This window comes from Sparus aurata, chromosome 5 (genome assembly GCF_900880675.1).
Source record: "Sparus aurata chromosome 5, fSpaAur1.1, whole genome shotgun sequence".
In the NCBI taxonomy this organism is placed as follows: Eukaryota; Metazoa; Chordata; class Actinopteri; order Spariformes; family Sparidae; genus Sparus; species Sparus aurata.
In genome coordinates, this window is record NC_044191.1 from 34,502,751 (window position 1) to 34,530,605 (window position 27,855).

A 27,855-nucleotide genomic window follows, 5' to 3' on the forward strand; every position below is an offset into this window, starting at 1 on the left:
GCACACAGATCAACCTGTCAATCAAACATTGTGGGCGGTACTTTGCCGCCTTCTTGTTGTTGTGTAATTGTTGGACTTTCTTCAGGCGGCGCTCCTTCCTGTGTCTGTTCAGCCACGGAGGCTCTCGCTGCTCCTGATGACTTCACTTCACATGATCATAATCAATAAGGAGATGCTTCATTATTTGCTTGTACATAGCTGAGATTCTGCTCCAACACACTGATTGTGTGGATGAAGTCAATCTGATCATGAAATCACTGAACAAGAGTGCTTTAACAGACTTTACTGACGGGACGTGTGAACAAACTGAAGCTTTAAATCATGAATAAACAAACATGAACAAAGTCTTTTCTCCTCGTCTTCATTCAGGGTTTCATACAGAGCTGACGGAGAACATGTCAAACTAACATGAGAGTTCATAAGCTGAAGTTTGGGTGCAGTACTTGTATTTTACTCGAGTATTTCCATTTTCTGCTCTGTTGTACTTCCACTCCACTACATTCTGGAATCAGAGATGGAACCTTTACCAACTTTCTGTACCAGGCTGTAAACATGCTGTAAAGTTGGGCACTTCAGCACAGGTGTTAACAGGATAGTCTTGTTTTTGGAGCCTCAAGAGGCCATTTTAGGAACTGCAATAAGGTCAACTTCAAATTGGGTCCTAATGGCTTCAATGATCACTTCACTTTCCCTAGACATCCACCAGCTGGTCAACGTTTCACTTTTTCTGTGAAGTATTTAAACACCTTCTGAGCAGAATGGCACAAAAATGGCATAAATAGCAATTAATGTGACATCCTTAATTTTCCTTACGTGTCACAATGATGCAGACGTTTGTGGTGCTCGAGTGAAATGTCTTAGTGAAATGTGAATGTTATCATTACGACCGACATTATGACTTGGTGGTTGCTCGCTTGCACATAAATAATATTACATGGTAAAGGTCTGAGTCGAGCACCCTGACCAACTACCTGGTTATTCTGTACAGTGTAAGCAGCCCTGTGTGAGTGGACATCTTTGGCATTTGGTTCACATTTTCTCTTAACTCTATTTCTCTCTTCAATATCATTTTTGTTTTCATACAAAATAGTTAAAAAGATCATCCGTTTCCTGTTAGTCGTCTCTCTAAAACTTGTGTAGAAGTGCTCACTTTTGCAGCGCACCTCTCAAGAGAAGGTCGGGCAGGCCATGAAATGAAGTGCCTGTTAATTACATCTTCACTCACCCGAGGCGAGACTGAAGCACACGGAGCCCGGGAAATGTCGATGCAATTGACTTGAGGTCGAGGGGCTAACACGAGATGAGTGATGGAGCGGCAGGGCCACAATCTACACCGCCACAGAAACGCAGCAGCACAAAGATTAACAACACTCGGGCGCTGTGTGGCTGAGGATGGATCTGGTTGTTGAGTCAGTGGGCGGATGTGCTGCATTGTTCGGCCCCGCGAGTCATTTAGTGGGGTTCAAAAAGAAATGGGATCGAGAGTGTTTTCAGTTGGGTGGTATGTGTGTGGAGTCTTCTTAAGTGTGATGTTTGTTTGCTGGTTCATTCATCTTTGAGCGAAAGTTAAAGGCTAAGCCTGCGTGACTGAAGGAAACATTTAGCCACGCAAGCTCAGCAAGCTGACTGAAGTGTAGAGGAACAACAAAAACACAAAATAAGAAGCCTTCTTTTTCATTTAGCATGATATTTACTTTGTTTAAGGTAAACTTACTTATGAACTACTCATTTACTAATTCACGTATGGCAGCAGCAGCACAGGAAGATGCAGCGGCTGTTCCCTCCTCCAAATTATGCTGCTGTTTTTAACATTAATACTTTCGGTTTTATTGCTGAACTACATAATGCATAAGGCAGGAATACTGTCATCATCACTGGAGAGGGAAGTGTGGTGCTTTGGATTAAGAGCAGTAGACTTTGAGATCATCACAGACCTCAGTGTCTTCACCCATCCTGACCAGCTGGAGGAGGAAGAGAGTCAGAATAAGGCCGAGCTAATCCAGCTTGTCTGGCAGTGGCGTGCACAGACTTTTGAAGGGCAGGGGCAAAATACAGCGCGTTCTCACCACTGAAGAGGGCACTGAAGAGGGGCACTTCAGCACGCGTTTTTGCCACCCCAGAGTGCAATTTATCATGTTTTAATCCATAAAGGGAGCAGTTTTGTGTGTTTTGCCAACCAAGAGGGCACTTTAGCATGCATTTTGGCTCCCAAGAGGGCACTTTAGCGTGCATTTTGGCTAAAAAGGGCACTTTAGCGTGCATTTTGACACCCCAGAGGGCAATTTATCATGTTTAAACCCACCAAAGGGGCAGTTTAGTGTGTTTTGCCAACCAAGAGGGCACTTTAGCGTGCATTTTTGCCAACCAAAAGGGCACTTTAACAGCATTTTGGCTCCCAAGAGGGCACTTTAGCATGTGTTTTTGCCACCAAATGAGGGCTGGTTTATCATGTTTAACCTAAGGGGAGCAGTTTAGTGTGTTTTGCCAACCAAGAGGGCACTTTAGCATGCATTTTTGCCACCCAAGAGGGCAGTTTATTATGTTTTAAAACCAGCCCAAGGGGGCATTTTAGCACACGTTTTGTCGCCCTAAGGGCACAACTGGGCCACGACAAGGAAATGAGTACAGCTGGGATGACGTGAGATGGACTCTGTGTTTACAATATCGATGCTCAGTGATCTTGTTTCTGCTGTTAACATTTACCCTGATGCAGATTTAACAGATGTATCAATGTATCAATAACTGGTATATATGTTCTGTAATTTGCAAGAAGCAGTTACTGGTTTTCCATTTCCTGTGTTGGGAGTGGAATTATCTCTCACATCAGCGGACATCATACTGCGTTAAAACAGTACTGTATTCTGTATGTGTTCATGATGTGGCTGAAGGATTTACTTCCTAGAAGATGAGAGGAGGTGGACGGCTGTCAGTTAACTGGACTGATGGACTCAAGGACAGCTTGACTGATGCTTTTGGGAGGTTGCAGCACAAAGCTGAGCTGTCAAGGACACAGTTCACTTGAGTTTTTAAACGGCAAAAGCTCAGGTGGAACCAATAACACTCGTCAAGGTGATTTTATTCTTATCACAAATTTTCCTCAAGGGGCTTTAAAAATCTGCACAGCGCACAACATCCTCTTTCCTCAGGCCTGGATCCATAAAAAAAGCAAACAGAAACTTCCTGAAGTGGGAAAAAACCTCAGAAAGAGCAGCTGACGGCTTCATTTCCAGAATAAACCATTGTAGTAAAGTGACAGTACAATGGTTCATAGTTTTAAACACATATAAATCTTGGAGGACTTTAAGCAACAAGTGCCACAAATGACGGCTCAGTTTTATTCACATGAGTATTTTTGTAGTTCGGTGAGATACGTCTTCTTTCATGGGGATCACATCATGTCAGATTGAGACGTTTAAACCAGTACAACTTATAAACTGGCTCACAGAATGACTCTTCTTTCACATCAAAACTTTCAATACAGAAGGATTTGTTGGGACTTTTCTTTGCCAACTTGATAGCGACATTGGCGTTGGTGTAAATCTGTTCACGCAATCGTTTTCACACAAAACTAGATGGTATTTAGTATTTTTTAAAACAAACTGACTTTCTTAACTTGCAAAATTATATTTCATCTGTTGTCACACATGTGTAATTCATGACATTATTGTTATATGTTGGCATCAAAATTGTGTTTCTCTCGCGATTTACCACTATACATATTTGTTTTAATGCTTTCTGTGCCTCAGGGAAAAGTTGTCTATTTGTCTTTAAAGTCAGAATCACATAAATATAAAAAAACGCCATCCTCAGAGGGAATAATGTCCCTTTATAACCCTGCCTGAAGTTGTTTCTGCAGTTTCACTAATGAAAATCAGTCCGTCAAGGTTTTCTCCTGTGATTTAAATGTCTTCCCCAAAAACAACAACCACAACTGATTCCTGGAGCTAAATAAATGCATTTAAATGGAAAAAAGTTTGCAGTCCAGTTTATTTGTTTAAGAAATGTTATAAAATGCTCAAACGAACTTGAACACCAGTCAGTCAAAGATGAACATGTGACGATAAAGATGAAGCTGCAGCGTGGATCTCTAATGGGACGTGATCTGGTTCTGAGCTTTATTCTCGCTGGCCGGGCTTTGAGTAGAATCTAGGTGATTACTGGAGACGGAGAGAAATGGACGCCTGGAGGTGAATAACATGACAACCGGTCTTAACATACTGTAAAATCATTGATAGCTTCACCTGCATATTCAGCTTCCTGGAATTTGTCGTGATGTGAATGAGATCTTTGAGATTATCAGCGTGATGGTATCGACAAGAACAGTTTTTTGTGAGCATAAAGATGCTAAAAATGATGCTAGCTGGGGCTTTATGAAATGTTTCAGCAGCTTTTTAATCGTGTTTAATGCAAAAAAGAAGAATAATTCACTTTTCTAATCCTGTATCTTGACTGCCACCACTGAAATTATCAGGATTTTCATTTCATTGCAGGATTTCTTTTTAATAAAGTGTCAATACCAGCCTGATAGGTGATGTATCGTCTGGCCTACAGCACACAGCTGCTGGCCTGAGCTTAAATCCTTCAGAGAAGATCAATGAACATGAGTAGGGGACGCAATTATATGATGCTCCACCATACGAGACGCGAGTGGGCTCCTTCATTTCATGGTGGGAGGCCGGTATCTCGCCTGTAACTCAGAGGACGTGATGCGACTGTAAGCCGAGCCTTAAAGAGTTTTCCGCTGATAATAACAAGAGTCCCAGACAGATGTGCACAATAACAGCCTCCCATAAGTGCAGAGGAGAGGCTCGGTGACAAGGAGGGAGGGAAAAAGGAAACCGTGATGGATAACGATTTAGTTTTCTCTAAGCCTGTTTAAATGTCAGAAGGGAGGGGCGCAATATTCTCCAATTAATAAACTGGAGCGCAGTGTGTATCTGCTGAACACTGATAAATGGAGGGAACGGACAGTTAAACAACGGGAGGATTACATGGCGGAGAACGTATGAACAACATTTACAATTTCACAGTAATGAAGCCAGTCAGACTCACTAAGAAGACGTTTTTTTTTTTTATGTTAACTTTACTTAAGCACTGTTGCTGATGGATGGAGAGGATTATGAGCATATATCTCACACCTGAGAGGTTCTCCAGAGCAGCTCCACTGGAGCAGCGAGGTGGTCCGGGCTCCTCGTGGCAATTTTTAGCAGCAGTTGATGAGAAAGTGCGGAGCTCCCGTGGCTCACTTCCAGCCTGCCAGGTCTCCTGTTAAAGCTCAGGGTTAATAAGTGAGTCCAGAAGCATGTTTGAGAGAATTTCTTTCAAATATAACTGTCGATGAATTTCAAATAAATCCAGTATCTCAAACTATTAAAGGCTTTTAGCAACCTCATCCAGCCGTCTGGTTGTCATGTTGGTTGTTCACGCTCATCATGCTAATGCAAGATGGTTTTTTACACAAGTGAGACACGAGGTGATTGAATATGGTAAGCAATGAAGACGATGCTTAAATGTGAGCGCTAACAATCGCTCAGGTGCTAACCAAGTAGCACAAAGCACACCGTCCCTGAGCCAAAGAACATCTGCAACATCTGCAGCAGCTAGTGTTAGCACAAAGCACACAGTTGTTTCTTTATCTATTTCGTAGACTAAAAAGCTAACAGTTAAGGTGGAACGCTCCTAAAGCTTAGTTCCATATAAATGCAGGATAATTCGTTGTTTTGTCGTTAGCGAAAAACAATATTGACCTTGAAGTTGAAAAAGGAGCCTCATGTAAGAAACAAAACTAAAATCAAAAGCCGAAAAAGTCGCGTGAGATATCGCGTCGCGTTGTTGCTGGAAGACAGTAGTTCCACCTTAACTGTCCTCCAGGTTACGTCACATTCTGAGATCGACACTTCTCCACTGGCAGGACGGCGGCGAGCGGAACGAGCTACTGCTAACGTGAGTTGTTCAAAAACCTTCTTTTTAGTAAACTCTGTGTACACAAACAATGTTCTCAATGCTCGTGTTCATGTGTAGAGACCCTGGTGATACTACGAGCAAAGTTTCATGTTGTGTCGAGACTTCTTACTGTTTTAAAAATAGAGATTTTGATGCTATCGTAAAAGTGCCCGTAGCACTCCCATTGAAAATGAGTTTGACCCGAAAACTAAAATATGGTAAATCTTATGCCTCTTTCGTCATAATTATGCTTTTACACAAAGGTTTGACTCATATACATTCACAAAAAGACCCTAGGTTGCATTTTGGCGAGAGTTTCACATTAAGTCTCTCGCTGCTCTGCAGTGAATCCTGACTCGACGACTGGACATGCAGGTGTTCAGGTCAGTTCTCTGACCTCGCTCTTTCACAGTTGCTCTAAATATTTAAGAACATCTCGCTGACTGGCAGACAGTTAATTTGCTGTGCCGTCTGGAGGCCTGTTAAAATCTCCTTTCCTTCGTCTCCTGGCTGCTCACAGAACAATGCGAAACAAAGAGTGACGGCCTGCTATCAAATATAAAGAAGGTCAGGCACTTGCATATTCACCCGCTCCCACCTGTAATCACTCCACTTGTCTCTGCACCAGCGCCGCTCTTGATTTTTTCATGGTGCTCCTACGGTTCTCTGAGAGCCTGTTAGAGCAGCTGACAGTTTGACAGCCAGTGAGGATTGTTCTCACCTGATTCAGCTATCCCTGCCTTCCAAATGCATCAATGTATCCCAATATATTAGTCTCCAAGAGCACTGGAAAGTTTCCCCTCCAGTCATCGTCAGAAAGTGTGATAGGGGTGAGCGGATGGATCCCAAAATATTCATTTCAGTTTCTCTCCTCCACGTTTCACCAACATATTTGTATTTCACTAACGAGTAGAGCTGTTGTCCTGTTGTGTTGTGTTGTGCAGCTCGCCTCGCTCACTAGCTTGATCCGACTTCTGGCAGCGATGGCTGAACAAAAGGAGGAGCGTCGATAGAGAGGTATAGTGATGACGTATTTGTGTAGGCTAGCCCGGAAGTTAGCATCGCCCTGGTTCCCTCCACATAAAGCCAGCGGGAGTTGAATTGGATTTTGGATTAAGAAGTAAGAAGCAAATGTTAGGCCACAAACACACGACATCACGGTCACATGACTTCATTGCACCACCACTAAGAGTCTTACTGCACAATCACTATCCAGGTTTTCTATAAACTGATCAATGTACAAGTTGTAAAGTCAGAGTTAGAACAGTGTGTAACTAAAGTGGGCCTGTAAAGACGGACTAGTGAGTAGATGAGTCTCCGTTTAATGTCCCCGACAACCTCTGTAGTCTCATTTAGACACTCGTTAGCAACCATGCAGAACAAACTTGTGAATATCTTCAGCTGCGGTAACCACACACCTTATTTCAGTCATATAACCGATAACCTATAAAAGATACTCTCAGACTTTGAGAGGACGGAACTGGATGTGCATAAATTATAACTGATTTCCAGGTTTTAGGACAACAAACTACACGACTACGGCTGTAAATGAAAACCTTGTGAACTGTGATGTGTGTATGAGGCTGTTCATGACTGTGACAACACCACAAACTGGTTTAAAACACGTGAAAACACCAGAAAGAGAAACTCGGAGCTGCAGGAAAGAAGAGAGGATGAGGTTGGAAATGTCTCATCAGCATCCAGAGAGAGGCAGAGGATGTACAGTCAAACTGATTCAGATACTATTAGTATTACTCGGTATTATTAAATCAAAACCAATTTTTGTGGTGGAGAGAATGAATGATTGACAGAAATAACAGCGAGAGTGAGATATGCAGAATATTTCTCCCTCCCATCATCAAAGACCCTCTAAGTGCCTCAATTACTGCTGCATGTAGCATCGCATAATTATCAACATCTTACCGATTTAAACGCATAGCACATTCAAGAATGTCACATGGTCTGAGTTATTATATTGAAGGGAGATGAGCGAGCCGTTCATTCATCAGAAAACGATGCTGTAGAAGCACCGGGAACAATGAAACCAAGTGGGAATGACTCATTACACGTACACATCTCTGACCTCCGACTCTGCGTGTGTTTCACGCTGTGAAATAGTCGGATAATGACTCTGACTGACTGTTCAGAGTCAACCGCAGACAACACAGAGCAGCATGAATCCCTCTGTATCCACGTCGTGTTGACTCGACGTTCAAAACAAAAGAATAACGTGTGTAGAAATGCAAATTCTGTCTGAACCTGAACCTGCAGCTCCAACGTGATGAACATATTCTGTCAGGCAGTCTGTCAAATTTGATTTGAAATCAATTAAAACGTGTTCGCTGTAGTTGTGTTCAAATGGTGACAGAAACCCAAATAAGTTACAGTTTTGACCCTCCAGTTTAGTTAAAACGCTGTAAAAGGAATCGTTTGACACACAGGGGGACTGATAACTTTCTCATATCTTTGCATTAAATATTAAGATGGGGTTAGAGGACTTCTACGTCTACGTCGTCTGACTTCTGATGAGGAAAAGCCTCCAGAAAATGAAAGCACACACGTCAGAGACGAGGTTAACAGCTGAGTTTCCCCCCAGATGATTAGCAGGGCTGATAATGGTGTGATCAAACGGGGCACGTCCGACTGATTTCCTCTGATGTGACTGCAGATATACAGAGAATGGAGCCTTCCCTTCACACATATTTGAGGAACAAACAACATGTAGATAAAAATAAATCAGCGGTTGATCTGCTCTTTTAAGTCTCTTCTGTCATTTTCTGGAGGCATTTTCTTCATCAGAAGTTGAATCACGTACATACGTTAGGTTTCTCCATGCGTCTGCTGTCACCACAGTCTGGTAATGACCCTTCCTTCTTTTTTACGCTCCTTGGATGGTTAGCCTAGCTTAGCATAAAGACTGGAAACACAAAGGAAGCAGAATCCTTCGATCTTTCAGGCGACACTGCAGCCGTGATTTAAAGGATTTTACTGCATGGACTCAGGAACACGGCTGTCTGTAAACACAGTTCATCGCTGCGTCTACAAATGCAAATTAAGTTAATTAAGACTCTAAAATGTAAAGAATAAAGAGTCAGATATCAACAACATCCAGAGGAGCTGACGACTTCTTCTTGCCTGACAAACCACATGTTCAGGGGGAAGTCAGAGCTGGTGTTAGCATCTGTCCTGAGTGATCCGATCACACCGCGTGAACACACATCTCATGTGCGACACAAACAAATAAAGAAATATCTCCATGTAGAACATTTGCTGAATTAACAAGAAAGTCCAAATAGTTCAGAATTTGTTGTAGACATTGTTTCACAAAGTTTATAAAGTGTCTCTGAACTCCACAACTCACAAAATTGAGCATTTTTTTAAGGGAGTCTGGTGACTTTCTTCACAGACGGCAAAGACGTTGCCAGTGTTCGTTGCTGTTGACTGTATTTTAAAAACTTGACATGTTTGCCGTTAATAAAATGTCATCCTCTTCTTTTATAAAAAAAATTGTGTAAATGATGAAATCAGTAGAAACTGCTGACACTTTATACATGGAAGGAAACAACAGCAGAGAGTCTAACAGAGGGTCTCCATCAGTCGAAGTGTATATGTGAACCTTAAAAACTGGGATTTTAGCTTTACTGCAGAGACTTGACTACTATATGCCACCAACTGCTTAGAAATTAAGCACACGCACAAACACACACACACATTTATATAAGGCCATAAGTCACATTTGCATAACTGGTATGAATTTTGCTCATACGTTTGTATTTATTTTTGCCCTTATCGTCGTCTTTGAAGCTGTTCCATTGTTGAAGGACCAGATAAATGAAATTGCTTTTCATTGCTCTGTTATTTTTTTCCACCTGAGCTTGACAAACAGGCTCAGACACTGACGGAAACTCACGCGTCATCGTATAATGACCGTGGCCACAGGGGTCCAAAAACAAACACCCCCTCCCTCTCTTGAACGTATTGGCCTGTCACTGCACTGCGAGTGTGCACCGCTCATGTTCAGCAGCGTCTCTTAACCGATTATTGTCATTTCATTTATTTCCACTTTTCTCTCCCGGCTGGCCTCGTACTGTGGCTCGTGTTCTCCCTCCTCCCACAATCCTATCTGCCCGAAAAATACCGACGTCTGCCCCCCGACAGAGGCCAGAAGATTCGCCCTCTTCATCCGTGATTAGAGGGGAACACACAGGGAGAATTAAATGCACGCTTGTCTTAATCAGCGGATGATGCATTTTTTTGGGGGGGATGACGTGCGACGTCTCATCGTGGGTGGTTGCTTAATTCCTCCGGGACAAATCGTGTCGTGGAAGAAGAATGGTATAAATGTCCTGAAGTGGTTTCTAACAGCTTCCTGTTGCGAGAGGCTGCACACAAACCCACAGTTCTGCTCTCTCCCTGCATCATTTCCTCTAAGACAGCGGCTGTAGGGCTCCTCTTTATCTCCCTCCTGCCTCCTCTGATGTGAAATTGTGGAGGCTTCATCGCCGGCCTATCCTGCACACTCATGGAAATGGGATGGCCTTTATTCATCTTGCTCTGTTGCCTGGGAACTAAATCTTCTGTAGCGCGCGGCATTGACGGAAGACCTCTACAGCAGCTGTAATTTACCTTCATTTTATTCTTTACGCTTGAGGCGTTTTTTCCATACCTCCTTTTCAGACTGACCATAAGTACCTTCTATAATAGAACAAGCCTGATTCACATAATGACAACAAAGCACGGGCAACACTTCCGAAGCACGAGCCGGGATGGAGGTACTTACATGTGGAGCGCGTGTTTTCTGTCACACGCCCCCGAAGGAGAGATAAATGACATCATCAATAATTTTCCATGCAGCTTTGGCCGGATGTACAGATGTTCATGGCGCCCTCAGACGTGTCATCGATTCTAACGCGATGGCTGTCGTGATAATCAACCGTGCTGATAGTCAGATTCTCCACGGCGGAGTCGATACAGGAGAAACCCTGAGCTGACAGCAAATGAGTTCATGTCAGTCTTACTAATCACATTATTATTATTTTTTTTTTTACCTCTAATCAATATTTGGACTCCCACCAGCTGCTTTTCCTCATATGAGCCATCAGTATTCATGGAAACACTTTGGGGTTATTCAGATGTGGGTGATTGAAGTGTAAGGAGCCGTTACAGAGTGGGCTCGATTTATCTCCAACTTCACTTTGGTGTGCAGCAAAAATATTTGAAAGGATGGTTTGAATCAGGTAGAAGTCATTTAAATTTTTCATGGATTGGGGCCGCCTCCAAGTAAACACTGCGTGAATACTATTAGCAAAATATATTGCATGCGATGTGTGTACAAATATGTGCCGGAGTAAAAGAGACAGACAGACAGAGAGAGAGAGACAGATGTGTTGTTGTTAAAAAATACATGAATTAATCATTTTCTCTGTCACATGTTTCCATCTATCCAGGTGAAACAACCTTCCTCAGCAGGTCGTTCCTCACTAAAACAGTTACTGAGTCAGGGACAAACACAAGAAGCAGCTGATTAGATGTTCTGAAGATTGTTTTGGCCACTGGGGGGCAGCAGAAACACATTTTCAACACAGTATCGTTTGTTTCTGCGACCATAAAACCACGCTGTTGCTCTGTCTCAGTTCAGGGTCTGCATCCTTTGAAGGACCTGGACTTTGAGTCCTTCAGAGAGACCTCGTTAACCTCGTCAGTCGTTGTTAAATGTGACGGTCTAGCCTTTCCTGGTTGCGTCACCGGATGTTTTACCCTTAAGTCACAATTTCTGCCACCCAGACCCGCGAAAGTGACGATCTACGCCATGCGATGTCGCCATTTTCTCTGTTAATTTCCTCTTTTTCGGGCATGCAAAGAATCTTGGGATATGTGAGGCCACGAAGGATCGTAGCTGTGCATCCTCCAGCCTTCAGGTGGCGTTGTGACGTAATTGGCCTTCAAAATGCTCCTCTGAAGGATGCAGACCTGAACTGAGACGCAGCATGTGACTGCCAATCATTGATCCAGTCAGTGAACGTTTCACTCTGAGCTATATTACGTTCATCGAGCATCAGCTCATTGGTTTAAAGGCTACAAACATGTTCTGCCTTTGCGTTCGACTCTGAGATGTTCAGGGACTTTTTTCAGCCGACTCGTTAAATGATCATTTCCTGCTTCACACAGCTGATGCAGATGAGATAATTTCACAACACTGTAATGTGTGAACATCAGGTTAGTAAAGGCAAAGATGTACTGAGCAAAGATGGATGATTTAATACTCTTCTTCTTCTTTATCCTTTTTCCTCTCGTCTTCTTCTTCTTCATCTCCTCATCCACCTTCTTCTTCTTCTTTATCTATTTATTTCCTCTTGTATTCTTCTTCTTCTTCTTTTCTTCTCACTTCTTCTTCTTCACCTCATCATCCAACTTTTTCTTCTTCCTTTGTCTTCTTCTTCTCACTTCTTCTTATCCTCCACCTTCATCTTCTTGTTCTTCTTGCTCTTCTTCCTAGTCTTCTTCTTCTTATTCATCATCATCTCCTCCTCATCCTCCTTCTTATCCTCCTCCTTCTTCTTTTTCTTCTTCTTCTTCTTCTACTTCTTCTTCATCCTCCTCCTCCTCCTCCTTCTTCTTCTTCTTCTTCTTCTTTTTTCTTCATCTTCTTCTTCTACATTCCCTCCTCCTCATCCACCTTCTTCTTCTTCTTTTCTTCATCCTCTTCTTCTTCTTCTTCTTCATCATCATCTCCTCCTCATCATCCTCCTTCTTTTTCTTCTCCTTCTTCTTCTTCTTCTTCTTTTTAAGTGTGTTGATGCTGCTCTTGCCAAGTCACTGAAGGCAGTTTGACTTTGTGATCTAATATAACTAATAATATCTAAATAATTTTCCCATTACGGGGCCGATAATTCATCAGCTGTACAGATTTATAAGATCTATGTTATTCCCTCGACCTGACTCTCCAGCCGACGTCTCCGGCATGTTTAACAAATGGTCAACACTCTCTGACCTGCTCTGCTGCTCCAGTCTGTCCTTGTTTTAACAGCCCTGTGTACCCGTTTACAGCACTCCTCTGCTTTGTAATTTCATTAAAAGCATTGGACCGATGCAGTCCATATATCATCTTCTCTGGCTTGGACCTCGGCCCGTCTTCTCCTCTGCCAGAATCCAGCAAACGCTCTGCATACTGCCGGAGCGAGCCGAGAGTTAAGAGCCTCGTTAACCGTGAGATCAAGAGCTGAACCTCCCGAGCTTGTTTACCAGGAGTTAGACCAAGATGAACACGACCTAATCAAGGTTCATTGTTAAAAAAAAAATCCAGACAAGAAGTGTTCGGTGCTGATAACTAGGAAATGTTATTTTCAGAGAGGCAGATAGGACGGAGAGAGATTGAGTCATTTAATAATCCTCATCATCTCCCGTCAACGACCAGACAGGAGAAATCAATCAGGCATCACGACGAGCTGAGGTTTCTTCTGCTGAGGAGATAAATGCTTTTCATTTGTTCGACACTGATGCACTTTGAAATGAATGTGTGTGTGTGTCATGTCTGTATATTTGTGGTTTCAATAAAGTGCATGCACATATCACCCCACACACACAGTGTCTTTTCAGTTTTAATGCCATAACCATGTATCATACTGAAGCGCTTTTCTTAAAGTGCATCAGAGATTTTAATCAGACACACGTTCTGTGTTGTAGTTCAAACCAAAACCCCCGAGCGAACACTGCCACCGTCCTCCTGGTGAATAGAGCTGGGATCACTTTATTAAATGTACACCGGAAAGGTATTTCTTCCTGCTCTCGCTGCTCAGGATGAAGCTCACACGGTGTCAGAGGACGCACATTCATCACTTCAGTCCCAGGAGCTTTTAAACACAGAGGTCCAGACGAAGGGCTTCGTCGCTCTCTGGCTCTGTGGTGTTAGAAGTCAGATTAAAAAGAAATGAAACCACCTAAAGCTGCAGTTTTTACTCTAGAAGATGGTTGAGACTTTATCAGATGGATGACAGATTTTGTAGTTTATGTGATGACAATTACCTGGAGGGATGAAGATGTTTTGTTTGATCGTTGATAACAGAAGGGAATATTTGCCCATATCCTTTTTTTTTGTTAGCTAGTCGTCCATCTGTGTTTAAACGTTTAAACGCTTCCTGTTATCGCAGACTGATAAACAAAGATATTATCTGCAAACGGTCCCTTTGGACAGCGGGTCAGTTTTTAGCGAACACAGATCTTGAAGACACTTTCTGTTTTTCTTTATCAGCAGTCTAGAAGTCATCACCTGGGCTCACAGCCTGGATCCTGACATGACCGAGCCAGGCAGCCTCCAGGATAAAGAAAAGAGTTCAAAATGGCTTTTTAGTTTTTATTTCACAGCAAATGGGGAGAAAAACCTACAGACGTGGTTTTAATCCGGTGCTGTGGCCTGCAGCCGTACTGTAACCTGTTGGAGTCGGAGTCTTGCTGTTTACTGCCATCTAGTGAGCATCTGTCGCCGTGTCATTGTCGTCAATTTGTCCTCTGAACTCCACACAAATTCTACACAAATTTCAGGAAGCTGGGGAATAAATTTGTCAGCACAATTTGATCAGATTTTATCCCTAAAACCAAGAAAAAGTAGGATTTCAAACTGTCATTTCAGTCTGTATTATTATAATTACAACAGCATTAAGAGACGTTTAACAAGACCAAGATCTGCATCTGCCGTACTCTATTTAAATTGATTAAAGGTGAATTTATCTTGTTAACAGGAACAATCAATCCAATAAGAGAAGCTAGGTGAGCCTGTGGTGAGCTGTCAATATGTGTATTGATCTAAAGAAAACAACCTTAATGAAAGAAAAGCCATTCTGTTTGACATCATAGTGACAGACGTTGGTGCTTACAAAAGCAAATGCATGTGAACTGTCAGTGGATTTCCATTTTGATATATTCATAACGACATTGAACGCCAGATGTTTGGTTGTTTGTCTGCTCTGACTCGTCTCGGGGGCAGTTTTGATGATGCACTGCAGAATGATGCATTCAGGACGGATGTGTTTGTTCGTTCTGGTGTGATATGAACTGCAGCTTTTTAAGTTTAGAGAAAGTCACAGCTGAGTGCCGCCTGTAACAGTTTCATAAAGCATGATCTCTGAAAAAAAGACAGTCAGTGCATCCGATCAGTGTGCCAGTGAGGGAGACGACCGCTCAAACAATCTCTCACTGATCATGAACTATTTATTGCTTTTTAATCAGAAGAATCAAGAGGTGAGAGGAAATGTGCATGCAGATGATTGTGTAACAGCGAGACAATGTGAGTATCAAGTGTTCACAAGTGCTATCAACAACTTTGTGCAAGAGCAGCTGCAGCAACAAAACACTGAAGTGTGAGTGTATCACAATCAGCATCCGTGACACAAAACACTGAGCAGAGTCTATTAACCAGTCATTGTTTAAAGGTGCTATTTGTAAGAAAATTTGATTTTTGAGTCTCATTCCCAACTTGTCAGATGATGATGCTTTGGGATGGCGGCCGATCCTTCCAACAATCCCAAAGCGTTCGTTTTTGACAAGTTGGGAAACCCAGAGCATCATTAAATGACTAAAAAATCTACTTTTCTGACAAATAGCACCTTTAGAAAACAATTATGATCATTCTAGAATCAAAATATGAATACAATACCACTCATACGACTACAATCATGATGATAATGATAATAATGATAAAGCAATTAATTAATACAAAATTTAAGCTGCTTTGAAGTCAACTAGGTCTTATTTCTTATGAGCCATATTTGAAATCAATAACGATCATAATGATAATATCTAATATCTATTTCATATAGTGCCTTACAGGACAATCATTTTTATGGAATTTTATGATAAAATCTGCAAATGAAAAAAAAATCTGATGAAAAAATGTGAACATGTTCATACAGAACATGAATCTGAAAGTCAGGTTCAAAAACCTCGTTTCATTTGTTGACATAAGATTTTTAAGATAATTTAATTGGGACGTGATGGAGCGATGATGCTGAACATTGCTTTGTTCATCTAAATCACGGAATTAATTAATTAATTTAATGCATTTTTTTTGTATCTCTAGCTAATTATATTTGCTTTTTTTCCCTTCTGTCTTTCAGTTGCTGTTTAAATGTCTTAATGTTTTAATTTTGATTAATTTCTATGTCTCTGAATGGTTCTATAGAAATAAACTTGCCTAAGTGAGGTTTTATTTGACTGACGATTTTTAGATCTCAACCTTTAGATCTCTAAACATTGTTTTGAACAAAGTACTAACGAATATAAAATAGAAAACGGGACCTGAAATAAATCCAAAATGCATTTTAGTCAGGTTAGTTTTGTTCCTTCTGGCTGATGAGTCATTTAAGCAGCTCTCGGAGTGGGCGTGTCTTGACGTCATGACGTATGTGGGTGTTACGTAAACCGTTCGGCGCAAAAATTCAAACGCCGAGCAGGAAGAATAGCTGCAGCCTGCTCTGTTTCACTTCGGCCATATTACAACTTAAAACCGGCCGAAAGAAAACATCTCCGGATTTTCGACGTTGTGAGGACCGGTGCGTGAACAAAGCAAGATTTGTTGTACAGCTCTTGTGTGTCAGTGAGCCGGCCAGCTAACAATGATAGTAAAAACACGTTGAGGGTAGCTAATGCTAACCGTTGTTATGCTAGGTTGTATGTATATGCAGCTAACGTAGACAGCTCGCTGAGCTTCACAAACGTTTGTTGGTTTTGTTCGGTTAGCTTGAAAAACACGCGGTGTTAAATTAAGGCTTTACCTTCTCAAAATGTGTTAGTGTGTTAGCGATAACTTCAGGCAACTTTTTAGGTAATTAATCTACTTTCTAGTGCGGGATCCCTTTTGTTTATCACAGTGTCGTTCTAGCTAAGGTTACCTTAAATCAGAAATTAGTGGCTGGTTGGTGGCTTGAGGTAACGTTAAAGCAGGCAATATGTTACCGTGTGTGTGTATATATAAATATTATTTTACGTATTTTAAAGGTCACCAGTGAATCTCAGTTTTTGTTTTAAGTCTTGTGCATCCTTCCAGCAAGCGGTTTATGGGGTGTTTAAATGTTTTACATAATGTAGCTTTCATGATAACTTGTTTGAAAGTCATGATTCATCTCATATGAGGGTTTCTTAATTGATTCCTCATGTTTACATGTGGCCAACTACTGTATGTCAGCTCACTGAGGAGTCAAGGGTGTCAAACTTTAAAATCCGGATGGAGAGTAAAAGCTCAAAATCTGCAGATTTCTCAGACTAGTTGTCTCTTGCACAACAAACAATGTTATACATGCATTCAAAGAACTTTCCATCCTATTAGGGATGCACCATATGGATTATTTTCAGCTATATGATAACCGCTAATGACCTGACTCTAATGGGCGACGCTGATGAATTAACCGGTAATAGAAAGCAATATATTTGAGTGCTGTTTCATGCACACCTGACTGTAAAAAAGGCCAATATAGTTTATTTGTTCTTCTGTACCTGTGTGAAATACTGCCACCTTACCTGTTCTGTCTTTCTAAACACTGAAACATGATCCCAGATATTTTTTTTCAGACTTCTTCATACTGCTTTGAATTGCATCAACATGTAGCTTCTGTGTTTGTTTGTGTATTTGTCTCCAGCTAAGATGAGTGCAGCCTCTACTCCGGTCTCCCGGGTACGTCAAGGATGGACGTCATCCTCCTTGAAGAACAAGGGCCTGTCCCCTGCAGCCTGCAGCACCCCGCTCCTGGCAGCCTTCCCCGGCAACGATGATGAGCAGGAGCGACGTCAGCGCCGAAGGTCAAGAGTCATTGACCTTCAAACTGCCACTGACTCCTCCTTCAACGACTCTGCATCTCATAGGTAAGATGTGAAGACTGAGATTTCTGCTTTTTACTGTTTTGAGACTGACTTTGTTGACATACTGTTTTGTGAAGCTTATAGTGCAACTTTTAGCTCACTAACAACATTTAAATTATGGCTCTAGCAGACAATGTTCTGTCTGTTCTGCTTGTCTGTATCTTGAGAGCGTAACGATAATCTTGTTTTTGTATGCAGTGCTGCAGGGACTCCTGCCGCCGTGCCCAAGCTGTCAAATGCACAGATCTCTGAGCATTACTCCACCTGCATCAAACTCTCCACTGAGAATGTAAGTCTTGAAGTGTCACAATAATAAAACTGGAAACAGAATGACTTTTCTCTTTGTCTTTTACATTTTCAGCTTATTTAAGATGTTTATCTATCATACTACTACTTCTATTGTGCGATTTAAATAGAAAGTTTGAAGAGCTAATAGGAAATTTAATAAATGCCTTTTCTCTTTCTCTTTTTCGCAGAAAATCACCACCAAAAATGCCTTTGGTCTGCATCTGATTGATTATATGGCTGATATTCTCAAACAGAAGGACTCTGAGCTCACAAACTTCAAGGTTTTTTACTACTACAACTACTACTACTTATTATTTCCCAGTTTGTTAAAATTCTAAAATAATATAGTTCTTCCAGGTCAATGCAGTATGAAGAAGTCTGATTTATTCTACAAGCAGTGTGTGTATTCTTTGTGTGGGTCCTAAAGGTGGCAGCTGGAACTTTGGATGCGAGTACAAAGATATACGCTGTGAGGGTGGATGCTGTTCATGCTGACGCCTACAGGGTGCTGGGTGGCCTCGGGGCAGAGACCAAACCTGGAGAGGGTGAGAACCTCAGCAGTGTGATTTATTTTTTATATATCATATTGGTCTACCTGTATTTTTCCAGTATTTGAACATTTTCTGAGTTTCTGCTTCTTCTTTTTTCTCCCTGTTTTCTACGTGGATCAGGCCACGGAGCAGACCAGCAGGAAGGTGATGGAGGTGCTGGAGACGGTGAAGTGACTGCTAAGCAGCCGAGGAGAAAGAGGCCACCTAAGAAGACAGTAGAGCAGAACCTGAGTAACATCAACAGTGCTGAGTCGGAGAGGAAGTGTGAGGTATTGGGTCACCCTATAAAAATAATACAAGTTCAAATGACACCATCGTCTGTGTCATTAAATTTGTGTTCCTGAAGGACTCTGGGACTAAACCTGTGTCCCGACCAGGCGAACCTGGGTGTAAATTTAGTTCCTGACACAAAGAGTTCCCTTACTTGCAGTGTTGAACATCATATATGCTCTGCAACAGCTTTAGATTGTTTACCTCTTCATTCATAAAACATGCTGTACTGCTACTAGCATCAAAAACTGGACAAGTTTTGGACATTTAGAGGTTTATACCACCAAACACTCAGCAGATTATCAACTCTGTAGGTCAGGTGCTCTCGAGTTTCAGTCTCCTTTTCCACTGCTATGTTTACCTTTTCATCCATTCATTACATCTTACTCAAACATTCAAATCATGCAACAACAACAACAACAATAAATATATTTTTAAATTAGCATGTGAACTGCCACCATCATTTCTAAATCGTCGTCCGTCTGATTTTCCTAATCCTCACTGTTCTTCAGATGCAGTAGACACGAACAGAATACACAAAAGGTTTATTTACTGAGTTTAGTTTCTCTGGTTACTTTTACTCACTCTCCATTATGACTGCATCTCCTCTCATGTCCAGCTGATTCTCAAATAACTAAACAACATTAACTTTATGAAGACATTTACTCTGAGGTCTATTTCATTGAATTATAGGTTGTTTTCTTGTTCACCTCTGTGTCATAATAAGTCAGTGAGGATGATCAGCTGTTCTCACCCCACCAGGTGGACCCCATGTTTCAGAGGATGGCTGCATCCTTCGATGAGAGCAGCACGGCAGGCGTCTTTCTGTCAGTTCTCTTCAGCGAGGACAGTCGCTGCGAGCTGCTGTTTCCCTCCAACATGACCCTCCTTCAGTCCAGACCCTCTTACTCTCCTCCACCTCCACAGGGAGTCCCTGCTTCCCCATTTATGTGTAAGAGACCTTAACAAAACCCCAAATAAATGTTTTCTGTCATTTACATGAATTGATATGTGGCCGTGAAACACTGAACCGCTGTTCCACCTAGCTGTGCCTCAATACAGATGCTAAACCCAAACTTTCTGTGTTGTGTTTGTGCCAGCTGGACTGCAGCGTTCCCAGGAGAAGAGCTCCATCTGCCCCTCGCTGCAGGACTTCTCCTTCACCAGCTGGAACCCTGAGCAGGTCAGAGAAACCACAAAACCTGATATCATTAATTAATCTGATGAAATTATAATAATGTTATTATGAAAGTATAAAGAATAATGTTGCTGTAAGGTGTATTTTCTCTACATTCACACAATAATCAGTGTTATAATGTGAGTCCTCTCTTATAGTTACCAGTTTTAATATATTTGAGTGGTTCTTCAAAATTATGTGACCATCTTAGCTGCAGCATAGAGTGAAAAATCTGTCGCATTGAGACATTTTTATGTTGTTATTTACAGATCTTCTCTTGTACTGCAGTTTAGGATCCACTTCATTATACATCAGTGGTGGTAAATCATTTATACTCTCTCTATCTGACTCTTCGTCTTCTTTCAGACTATGAATCAGCTCTTGGAGAAGATGAAGCAGGGCGAACACGTGTTTGACTTAAACGCTGAGCCCGAGCCCGAACCTGAGGAAGATGACTGCCCTGACTTCGACGCTGACTATGAGGAGGGAATGGGCGACTGTGAGGAAAGATCCAAGGAGCATAAAGAGGGTTGTGAGGCCTCTGGCTCTGGCAAAGGAAGGTAAGATCGTGAGTTTGAAGGCAGTCAAACAGCGATGTTTGTCCTCTGCTTCGAGGTAGAGAATTTAATCTTTTACCACAGACCATCTGTTGAATTAACATTTCTACTTCTGTGGAATGAGTTTCTCTAAAGTCTCTGTGGGCGAAAGTTTCTAGAGAGAAAGTTTCTTTTTCTCCTTGAACTCTTTTAGTACACGTTGGGCTATTATGATGTAAAACAGCCTCCATTAAGTTCTGTACCTGGAAAATGAATCTTCTTAATGCAGGTGTAAGCTTTCAGTCCATAATGCATTACTTATGTAATCATCTGCTAAGTAATTGCATTGCCTATTATCACCAGGAGAGGTATTGAACTCGTTAGAATATACTGAATAGGTCTCTCTCTGCCTGTGTTAACAAAAGGCTGTTTTGTGTGTGTGTGTGTGTGTGTGTGTGTGTGCTCATCTGAATGGTTTCTTACTGCTGGTGTGATGTTGGTGCAGGGATGTGATTCCAATTGGAGAGGGAGACATTGCCACCATGTGTCTGCAGCTGTCCTCTGAGCCCAGGGAGTACTCGTACTTCAGTCCCCGGACCATGGCCACATGGGCTGGACCCGGCTACTGGCAGTTCAAGCCAAAGCACAAATGTGAGTGAAATTCACAATTAGAGATGATGAAGATTAGTTAGAGGTTGGAGTACTTGCACATCACTTTCTATTACGTATCCCTGTACTTAGATGCAGGCAGCCTAATGCAATAACGCTGTAACAGAAAACATGTTTTTGCTCTTTGTTTATTATGATGAGAGTTGATATAGTCTCAACCAGCTGCAGTTCATCTTTATGCATAATGTACACACATTAGGCTCATATTTGTGTTTGAGGCATTAGGGGGATAATGGTCGTCCTCTCCTGCTGAATGTGTGCAGAGTAACAGCTGTCTGTCTGTCTGTCTGTTTTCATGGTCTTCATCTTCTATAGTGGACCATCTGCCCGACAAGGAGCCACGTAAAAGAAAGCCCAAGAAGACCTTCGAGATAGACTTTGGCGATGATGTCAATTTTGACACGTACTTCCGCACCACAAGAGTAAGAACCATTACTGCTTCTGTTGTTCCACACACAGCATATTCACTTTTGGATAGATATGTTATTAGAGCTGCAAAGATGAATTGATTAGTTGGAACGATTGATTTAATCACCCAAGTATTTTAATAATTGAGTTTCCCTGATTCCAGCGTCTTAAATGTGAATATTTTCACTCCTCTGTGACGGTAACCTCGTCTCGGCTTTGAGAAACACTGATTTACATTTTCTGATAATTTTATAGATAAAATAACAAATCAATGAATCAAGAAAATAATCTTTAGTTGCTGCCATAGTACAACTGTTACCTAATGCTCAGTATTTAAGGAAAAGTGCGACATATGGAGAAACCTACACTGTTTTTATTCATGATTTGACTTTAAGTAGGCAGAAGGAGCAGATAAATATGTTCTGATAGGCCAGAATGAGGATGTTTGAGGGCTTTCTTGCTGCCAGGAATATTTGTGTATACATGGTCCACGATAATTCTTCCTCATGTACAAGAAAAGCGAAAGAAAAAGAAAGAAAATAGCCCAAAACAAATAAAGGTGCTTTCACATTAGAGACCCGGCCCCAGATTCACTCACCCCAAAGTCCAGTTGGTTCTATTACAGTAAACATTAGTGTACCGTACTCGGGCAAAGTTCACGATCCAGCCGCAGCCTGCCTGTCTACCTAACAAGCTGAAGAATTGGAGAGAGCCTGAAGAGGTCGGTGTGTGTTTACACTGCAAAACTACAGCTCAAAATCCTCCAAGAACAGACATTTCCAGGGCGCGACCTATAAGAAGTAAAGTGAGATTCATGACGCTGCTGCTGCTCCTTCTTCTTTTTAGTGTGTATTGGCGGATCACAAATCAACTACATGCATACCTCCACCTTCTGTATAGGACTCTATATGTATGCAAGTGTACAAGTGCAATCGTACCTAATGTGAAGACTCCCAAAGGATGTTTTACTGCAAGCATAAAAGTTTCTGTTACAATGAAAATACAGATTTTCAAAAAAACCAAACTGCAGCTTGTGTCTGTTAATTGGATAAGCTGCGGGTGGTAATGACAGTAAATCATCTCCTCAGAATGAATAACAAATATGTCACTTAATTCAGTTTATGAAAGTGTTTTTACATCTATCTAAAGAACAGCCTAAATTCTGTCCACCTGCAAAAACCCATTTTACTCAGCACAGCGCTGCCCGGGGCGTCGACACCTAACAGCAGAGTCAGAGGTGGTCTGTCTCCCGTCGCAGCGTTCGATATGTGGAGGCATTAAGGCCATAACATGGTGTAGTAACCATAGCAACACAGCATTCAGCACTCTGGGAAATCTGATCCGATGTTCTTTTTCCCTTCGCAGGCCGCCACGACCATCACCAAGTCTGCCCTCAGCGCCAGCAACAAGAAGACGACTCTACCAGCAGACTTCCAGTTTCCACCAGAGACGCTCTCCCAGCTCAGCCTCAAACCCTCCAGCTCGGTGAGTCTTTACACTCCGGTCAGCTGACGGGGTGGGAAAAGGGGTCAAAGTAGAGACGTAGTTTTTGTTTGTGGATTCGGTCAGAGTTCAGTCATCGTTTTCTGGATGTAAGTGACACGGTTCCTTTCAGCCCTGCAGAGGTCACACATAGAAAACAGTTTGGATGACTGATTATTTACAGGTTAGATGTAAATCTTTGGGGTCAGATTGAAACATCTTCAATCTTTTTCACTACTGAAACCCCGTATTAGTCAGATGTTGCTTCAAGTGTGACGTCATTATCAATTCAGTCCACAGAAACATCAGAACATGTCGGCACACTTAGATCATTCTCACAGCAGTCGTCTTTTTACATTAAATTACACTTTCCCATTTGAAGAGCTGCTACGTTCACATTTCAATGCACCCGGAGTTTCTATTGTATTATTATTGTTTTTGTTTGTTCTAGCTGAGTCAAGAAGGGCAGAAGAGGCTGTCCGGAGAGCTCGGAGAAGGCATCGGAGACTACGACTACAACAACGCCAACGACACCGCCAACTTCTGTCCCGGTCTTCAGGTCCGCTCTTCTCCTTTTGTGTAGTATTTGATCAACTTCTCTTTATTTTATTCATATTTTAATAGACTTTCTTTATCTAAAGAGTAGAGATGAGTCATAGAGGTTAAAAATAACATTATCTTGCAGTGTATTTTACTCAGTGTCGCTCTGATGCTGATCTGTAACCACATCATTTTCATCTTTTTGACCTTCGTTTTCAGGGTGGCGACAGCGACGATGATGCTGAAGGGTTTGCCGGTTCAGATGACACCCAGCCCTCAGGTGATAGTATACCTCCGCCCTCACAAGATCTAGAGGGCATCTCAACATATGGGGAGGATGATCTGGTCCCTGAACCACACAGGGTGAGTGACCCGGGACTTTTGTTCAAGTCGAACTGTACGTGGGTCTGTTTAGGGACTTACATGAACTTCCTTTTATTCTGTTTTTGTAGGTCAACAAGATTGAGATAAACTACGCTAAGACGGCAAAGAAAATGGACATGAAGAGACTGAAGACCAGCATGTGGACTCTTCTCACTGAAAGCCCAGAAAAACCCACAGACGTAAGTGACGCTGAGAGAAAAGTCATGTATCCGCTTTGTTTATGTCTGCAGGCATATAAAGTGGTACATTGGCTCTGGTTGTGGGTCATTAGTGAGCAGACACGCAGCCAGTCAGAGATGTTAGCGGTGTTTATCTGTTACTACATGAGTGTTTGATGAGTTTGTGCCTTAATGTTCCCTGCAGGAGCCGCCGACTGTGGAGAAACCAGAGGTGTGTGGGGAGAAAGTCTTCAGTCAGACCACAAAGACGCTGCTTCAAAGGTACCAGCAGAGCGGACCTCCTGCCATGACACGCCACTAATGAGGATGAATAATGGCAGAAAGGGCAGCGCATGCAAATATATGTGTCTTTGTGTTGGGTTTGACCTGTCTTACAGATATGGAATCCATCTTTACTTATACGTCTCTTTCTATATATATTTTAAGATATTTCTCAGTTATATCATCTGAATGTTGCTGTGAATCAGTGAGAAGCAGAATCAACAAGATCTAAAAGCTACTGCAGGATTTAATGGCATGACCGATTGAATGGAAAATTAATAGTTTTTGTGCTGTTCTCCTGTTTTCTGTCTCTTTCTGTGGCGGTCCAGGTTGCCGAACACGATGGCTCAGAACCTGTCGGTGCCGCTGGCGTTCGTCGCTCTGCTTCATCTCGCCAATGAAAAGGTGAGTTCTACTTTTTAAAATGTGAAACTAAAACTAATTCAACATTTTGGGAATTGTGTTTATCCACTTTCCTGCAGAGAGTTTGATGACAAGGGGCCGTATTTATCAAGCGTCTTAGAGTGCCATTTTACACTTAAGTCCTGAGAATTTGTGAAATTTAGTCCTACTCTCAAACTTAAGAATAAAAGCTATTTATCAACTTTCTTAAGTCTAAGAATCACTACTACTCTCCCAGATATTTAAGATGACAGATGGCTGAAGGCTTGAGAAGTGTATAGTTGATTCCCTATGTCTTCCCATGCCTGTTTTTTATCATGGCTAGTAAGCGTTGGGCTGAACTTGCCTTTAATGATGAGCTTCCTTTCCTCAACTAGCTCCACTAATAACAGTGTCTCCTCCTCTCGCCAATTGCGTTTTCTTTTTGATTCCATGTTGATTTCTGCATGTGGCTGCAGTAGGCTAGTATATATTGAGCCACCCACACCAGTTTCAAGTTAGTTGCCTAATTAATTAACGAAAGAAAAGGAAACATGTATTTTTGATTAATTGCCAATATGTTTTGTATTATTTTGTAGATTATTGTCAAAATATACACTCCCATTGTCCACTTAAATATTTCTAAAATATTTCTTTATTCTTAGACAAGGGATTCCCTTCCGTGATTGGTCATTTCTATGGACACAGAAGTGACGTCACCTAAAATTCCGTTTACGGCACATAGTAATGTCGTAATTCAGCTCTGAGAGTGACACTTAAGATTCAGTCCTACACTTCGCTGAAAGTGTGAGTAAGACGCTTGATAACTAACTTTTAAGTGCAGCTTTCGGCGAAGAATTTTTTTACTCATAAGTCAACTCTTAGCAGGGTTCTTAGGAGTAATTCTAAGAAGCTTGATAAATACGGCCCAAGATCAATACCGTTCTCATATCCATTAAATACGAAGCTAAAGCACCTGTTTGGTTTAGCTTAGCTTAGCCTAGCTTAGCAAGAAGCTAGCCTGCCTGTGTCCAAGAGTGACTAAAGCTTGAAAAGGCAACGAGAGACGAGGAAGGTTTTATTTTTCACATTATCTTGTAATATTCTCACATGGCCAATAAGAAAAGTGATTCAAACATGTAATTTGCTACAAATGGATACAGAAAGCTCCTTTAATTAATATCAAAATAGTTAGCATTTAATTTGCTTGCTATTATGAATCAGTTGATTGGTACTTGATGAGTAAAAATCTTATTTACCTCTGCACTGCAAATAAGCAAATCCTCCAATATCTAATATCTTTCTCTATGTTTAACATTTCAGTGAAACGCTGTTTAGTTATAAAAACAACATAACATCCACCAGAAAAGGTTATATATGATTTGCTGGTAGGTTTGTTTACATTAATATAGATCAAGACAACAAATGAATCACTGATTAAAGACTCAAAACGTACTTTTAACTGCAGGTTCGTCACCTTTAATGTTTATTTTCCCCCGTGGAAGTAATGTATAATACCTAAAAATGATAATAGAGAGAGAAAGAGATTTTTTTCTCTGCCCCAGAGTTTACTTACATCTTAAACCTGGAATTCTCTTTCTCCGACATGTGGCCACGCATAGTATTCATGTCTATTTATTGTAGAGTGAAATGTGGAATATGTTTTGTTTTTAACAGAATCTGGAGCTGGTGAAGGTCGACGACATGTCAGACATCATCATACGACAAGGCCTCTAAATGACGGGCTGCTTCCTGGAGAATCTCTGTTATTCTTTCACGCTGTTCTCTAACTCTTTTCATCTCTTTACTTTGTATAATATCCGATATGTCTGTGTTTCTCTCTGTGTCTAAACTTGATGTTTTTATTTGTTTTCTAGTACACACAGTAATGTAATCTGTCCGAAAAGTCAAATCTGGCACAACATTTCTCTTTGCTTTTATTCTGAGCTATTGATGCGTATGTGTTGATAATTTAACTGCTCCACCTCCGCACAAAAATGTATATTGTCCCAAAAAATAAAAGCTTTTTTTTTTCTAAAAACGTGTTGTAGAGGTGGATTCCAAAACATTACCTGTAATTTTCTCCATTATTCCCCATTTCACAGAACGAGACAGGCGGTATTTTTAGCACTCTGGATAACGATCTTCCCGGCAGGCATTAGCTAAAGTGGACATAATGGGCCGGATTATTTTTAGCTGCTTGAGATTAGGAGCCGCCTGCAGCAGCGCTCTGACATGACAGCAGGTAATGATCAGCAGTTAGGCGTCGCCGCTGCCTTCCTAGATAAAGGTGAAACCGGTTGGTCGGGGCTGGTGCTGGTGCTGCTGGCTGGGGCGTGACCCGGTGTGACGTCAGTGTGTCACACGGCTGCAGAGACGGGAGGAGACAGTCAGACAGCTGGTTCAATTTAAAGAGTTATTCCGGCTTCTCCCAGTAATGGAAGTCGAGCACATGATGAACCAAACTGCTGCTTCAGAGAGGATCATTCTCACCTGCGTTTGATGATTTCTGATCATTTGATGTGAATGATGTAATGTGACTGTTGAAACACTGAACCACAGACAGGAGTGAAGCTGTAACGGCCGTCTGGAGAGGAGGATGTTGCAGAACACGGTGCGGTTCATTTGTAATATTTAGCCATGTTAAAGGAGCAGTCTGTAGTTTTGGGGAAGAAATGTTAATGAGAAGAGAAAGATTTTCATTGATGGTGGCGGACCCTGCCACCTTTCTAGCTTCAAACTGTTCTGGGACCTTATTTATTCACTGATGGAGAATATAAACCTCTCTGATTTGTATTATTACCTCAGTTTGAATTTCTTCTCCAACACTACGTACTGCCACTTTGATTTAAAAAAAAAAAGACATAATAAAATCACACGTTCTCACTTCGGATTTCTGTTTTGTTGAAAACATATTTACAAATATAATAAATACTGAA

At 41.6% G+C, this 27,855-nt stretch overlaps 1 protein-coding gene across 1 annotated transcript; it reads left to right on the forward strand.

The window, feature by feature from the left end:
- The first annotated feature begins 16,370 nt into the window (after positions 1-16,370).
- Positions 16,371-26,957, forward strand: LOC115582392 (condensin complex subunit 2-like). Its single transcript, XM_030418353.1, has 18 exons — positions 16,371-16,487; positions 17,571-17,793; positions 17,989-18,079; positions 18,267-18,359; positions 18,506-18,623; positions 18,750-18,898; positions 19,662-19,851; positions 20,000-20,082; positions 20,443-20,636; positions 21,118-21,263; positions 21,597-21,703; positions 23,055-23,174; positions 23,623-23,730; positions 23,931-24,074; positions 24,164-24,274; positions 24,459-24,535; positions 24,865-24,940; positions 26,594-26,957. Exons 2-18 carry the CDS (start codon positions 17,576-17,578, stop codon positions 26,651-26,653), a joined length of 2,085 nt encoding a protein of 694 aa, XP_030274213.1. The 5' UTR covers positions 16,371-16,487; positions 17,571-17,575; the 3' UTR covers positions 26,654-26,957.
- Positions 26,958-27,855: the final 898 nt, after the last annotated feature.

Bases quoted from the DNA above. Each gene is read 5' to 3' on its own strand.
- LOC115582392 (XM_030418353.1), top strand. From the start codon at position 17,576: ATGAGTGCAGCCTCTACTCCGGTCTCCCGGGTACGTCAAGGATGGACG. The intron at 18,899-19,661 runs GTATTGGGTCAC...TCACCCCACCAG, and splicing joins AGTCGGAGAGGAAGTGTGAG to GTGGACCCCATGTTTCAGAG. The intron at 24,075-24,163 runs GTGAGTGACCCG...CTGTTTTTGTAG, and splicing joins TGGTCCCTGAACCACACAGG to GTCAACAAGATTGAGATAAA.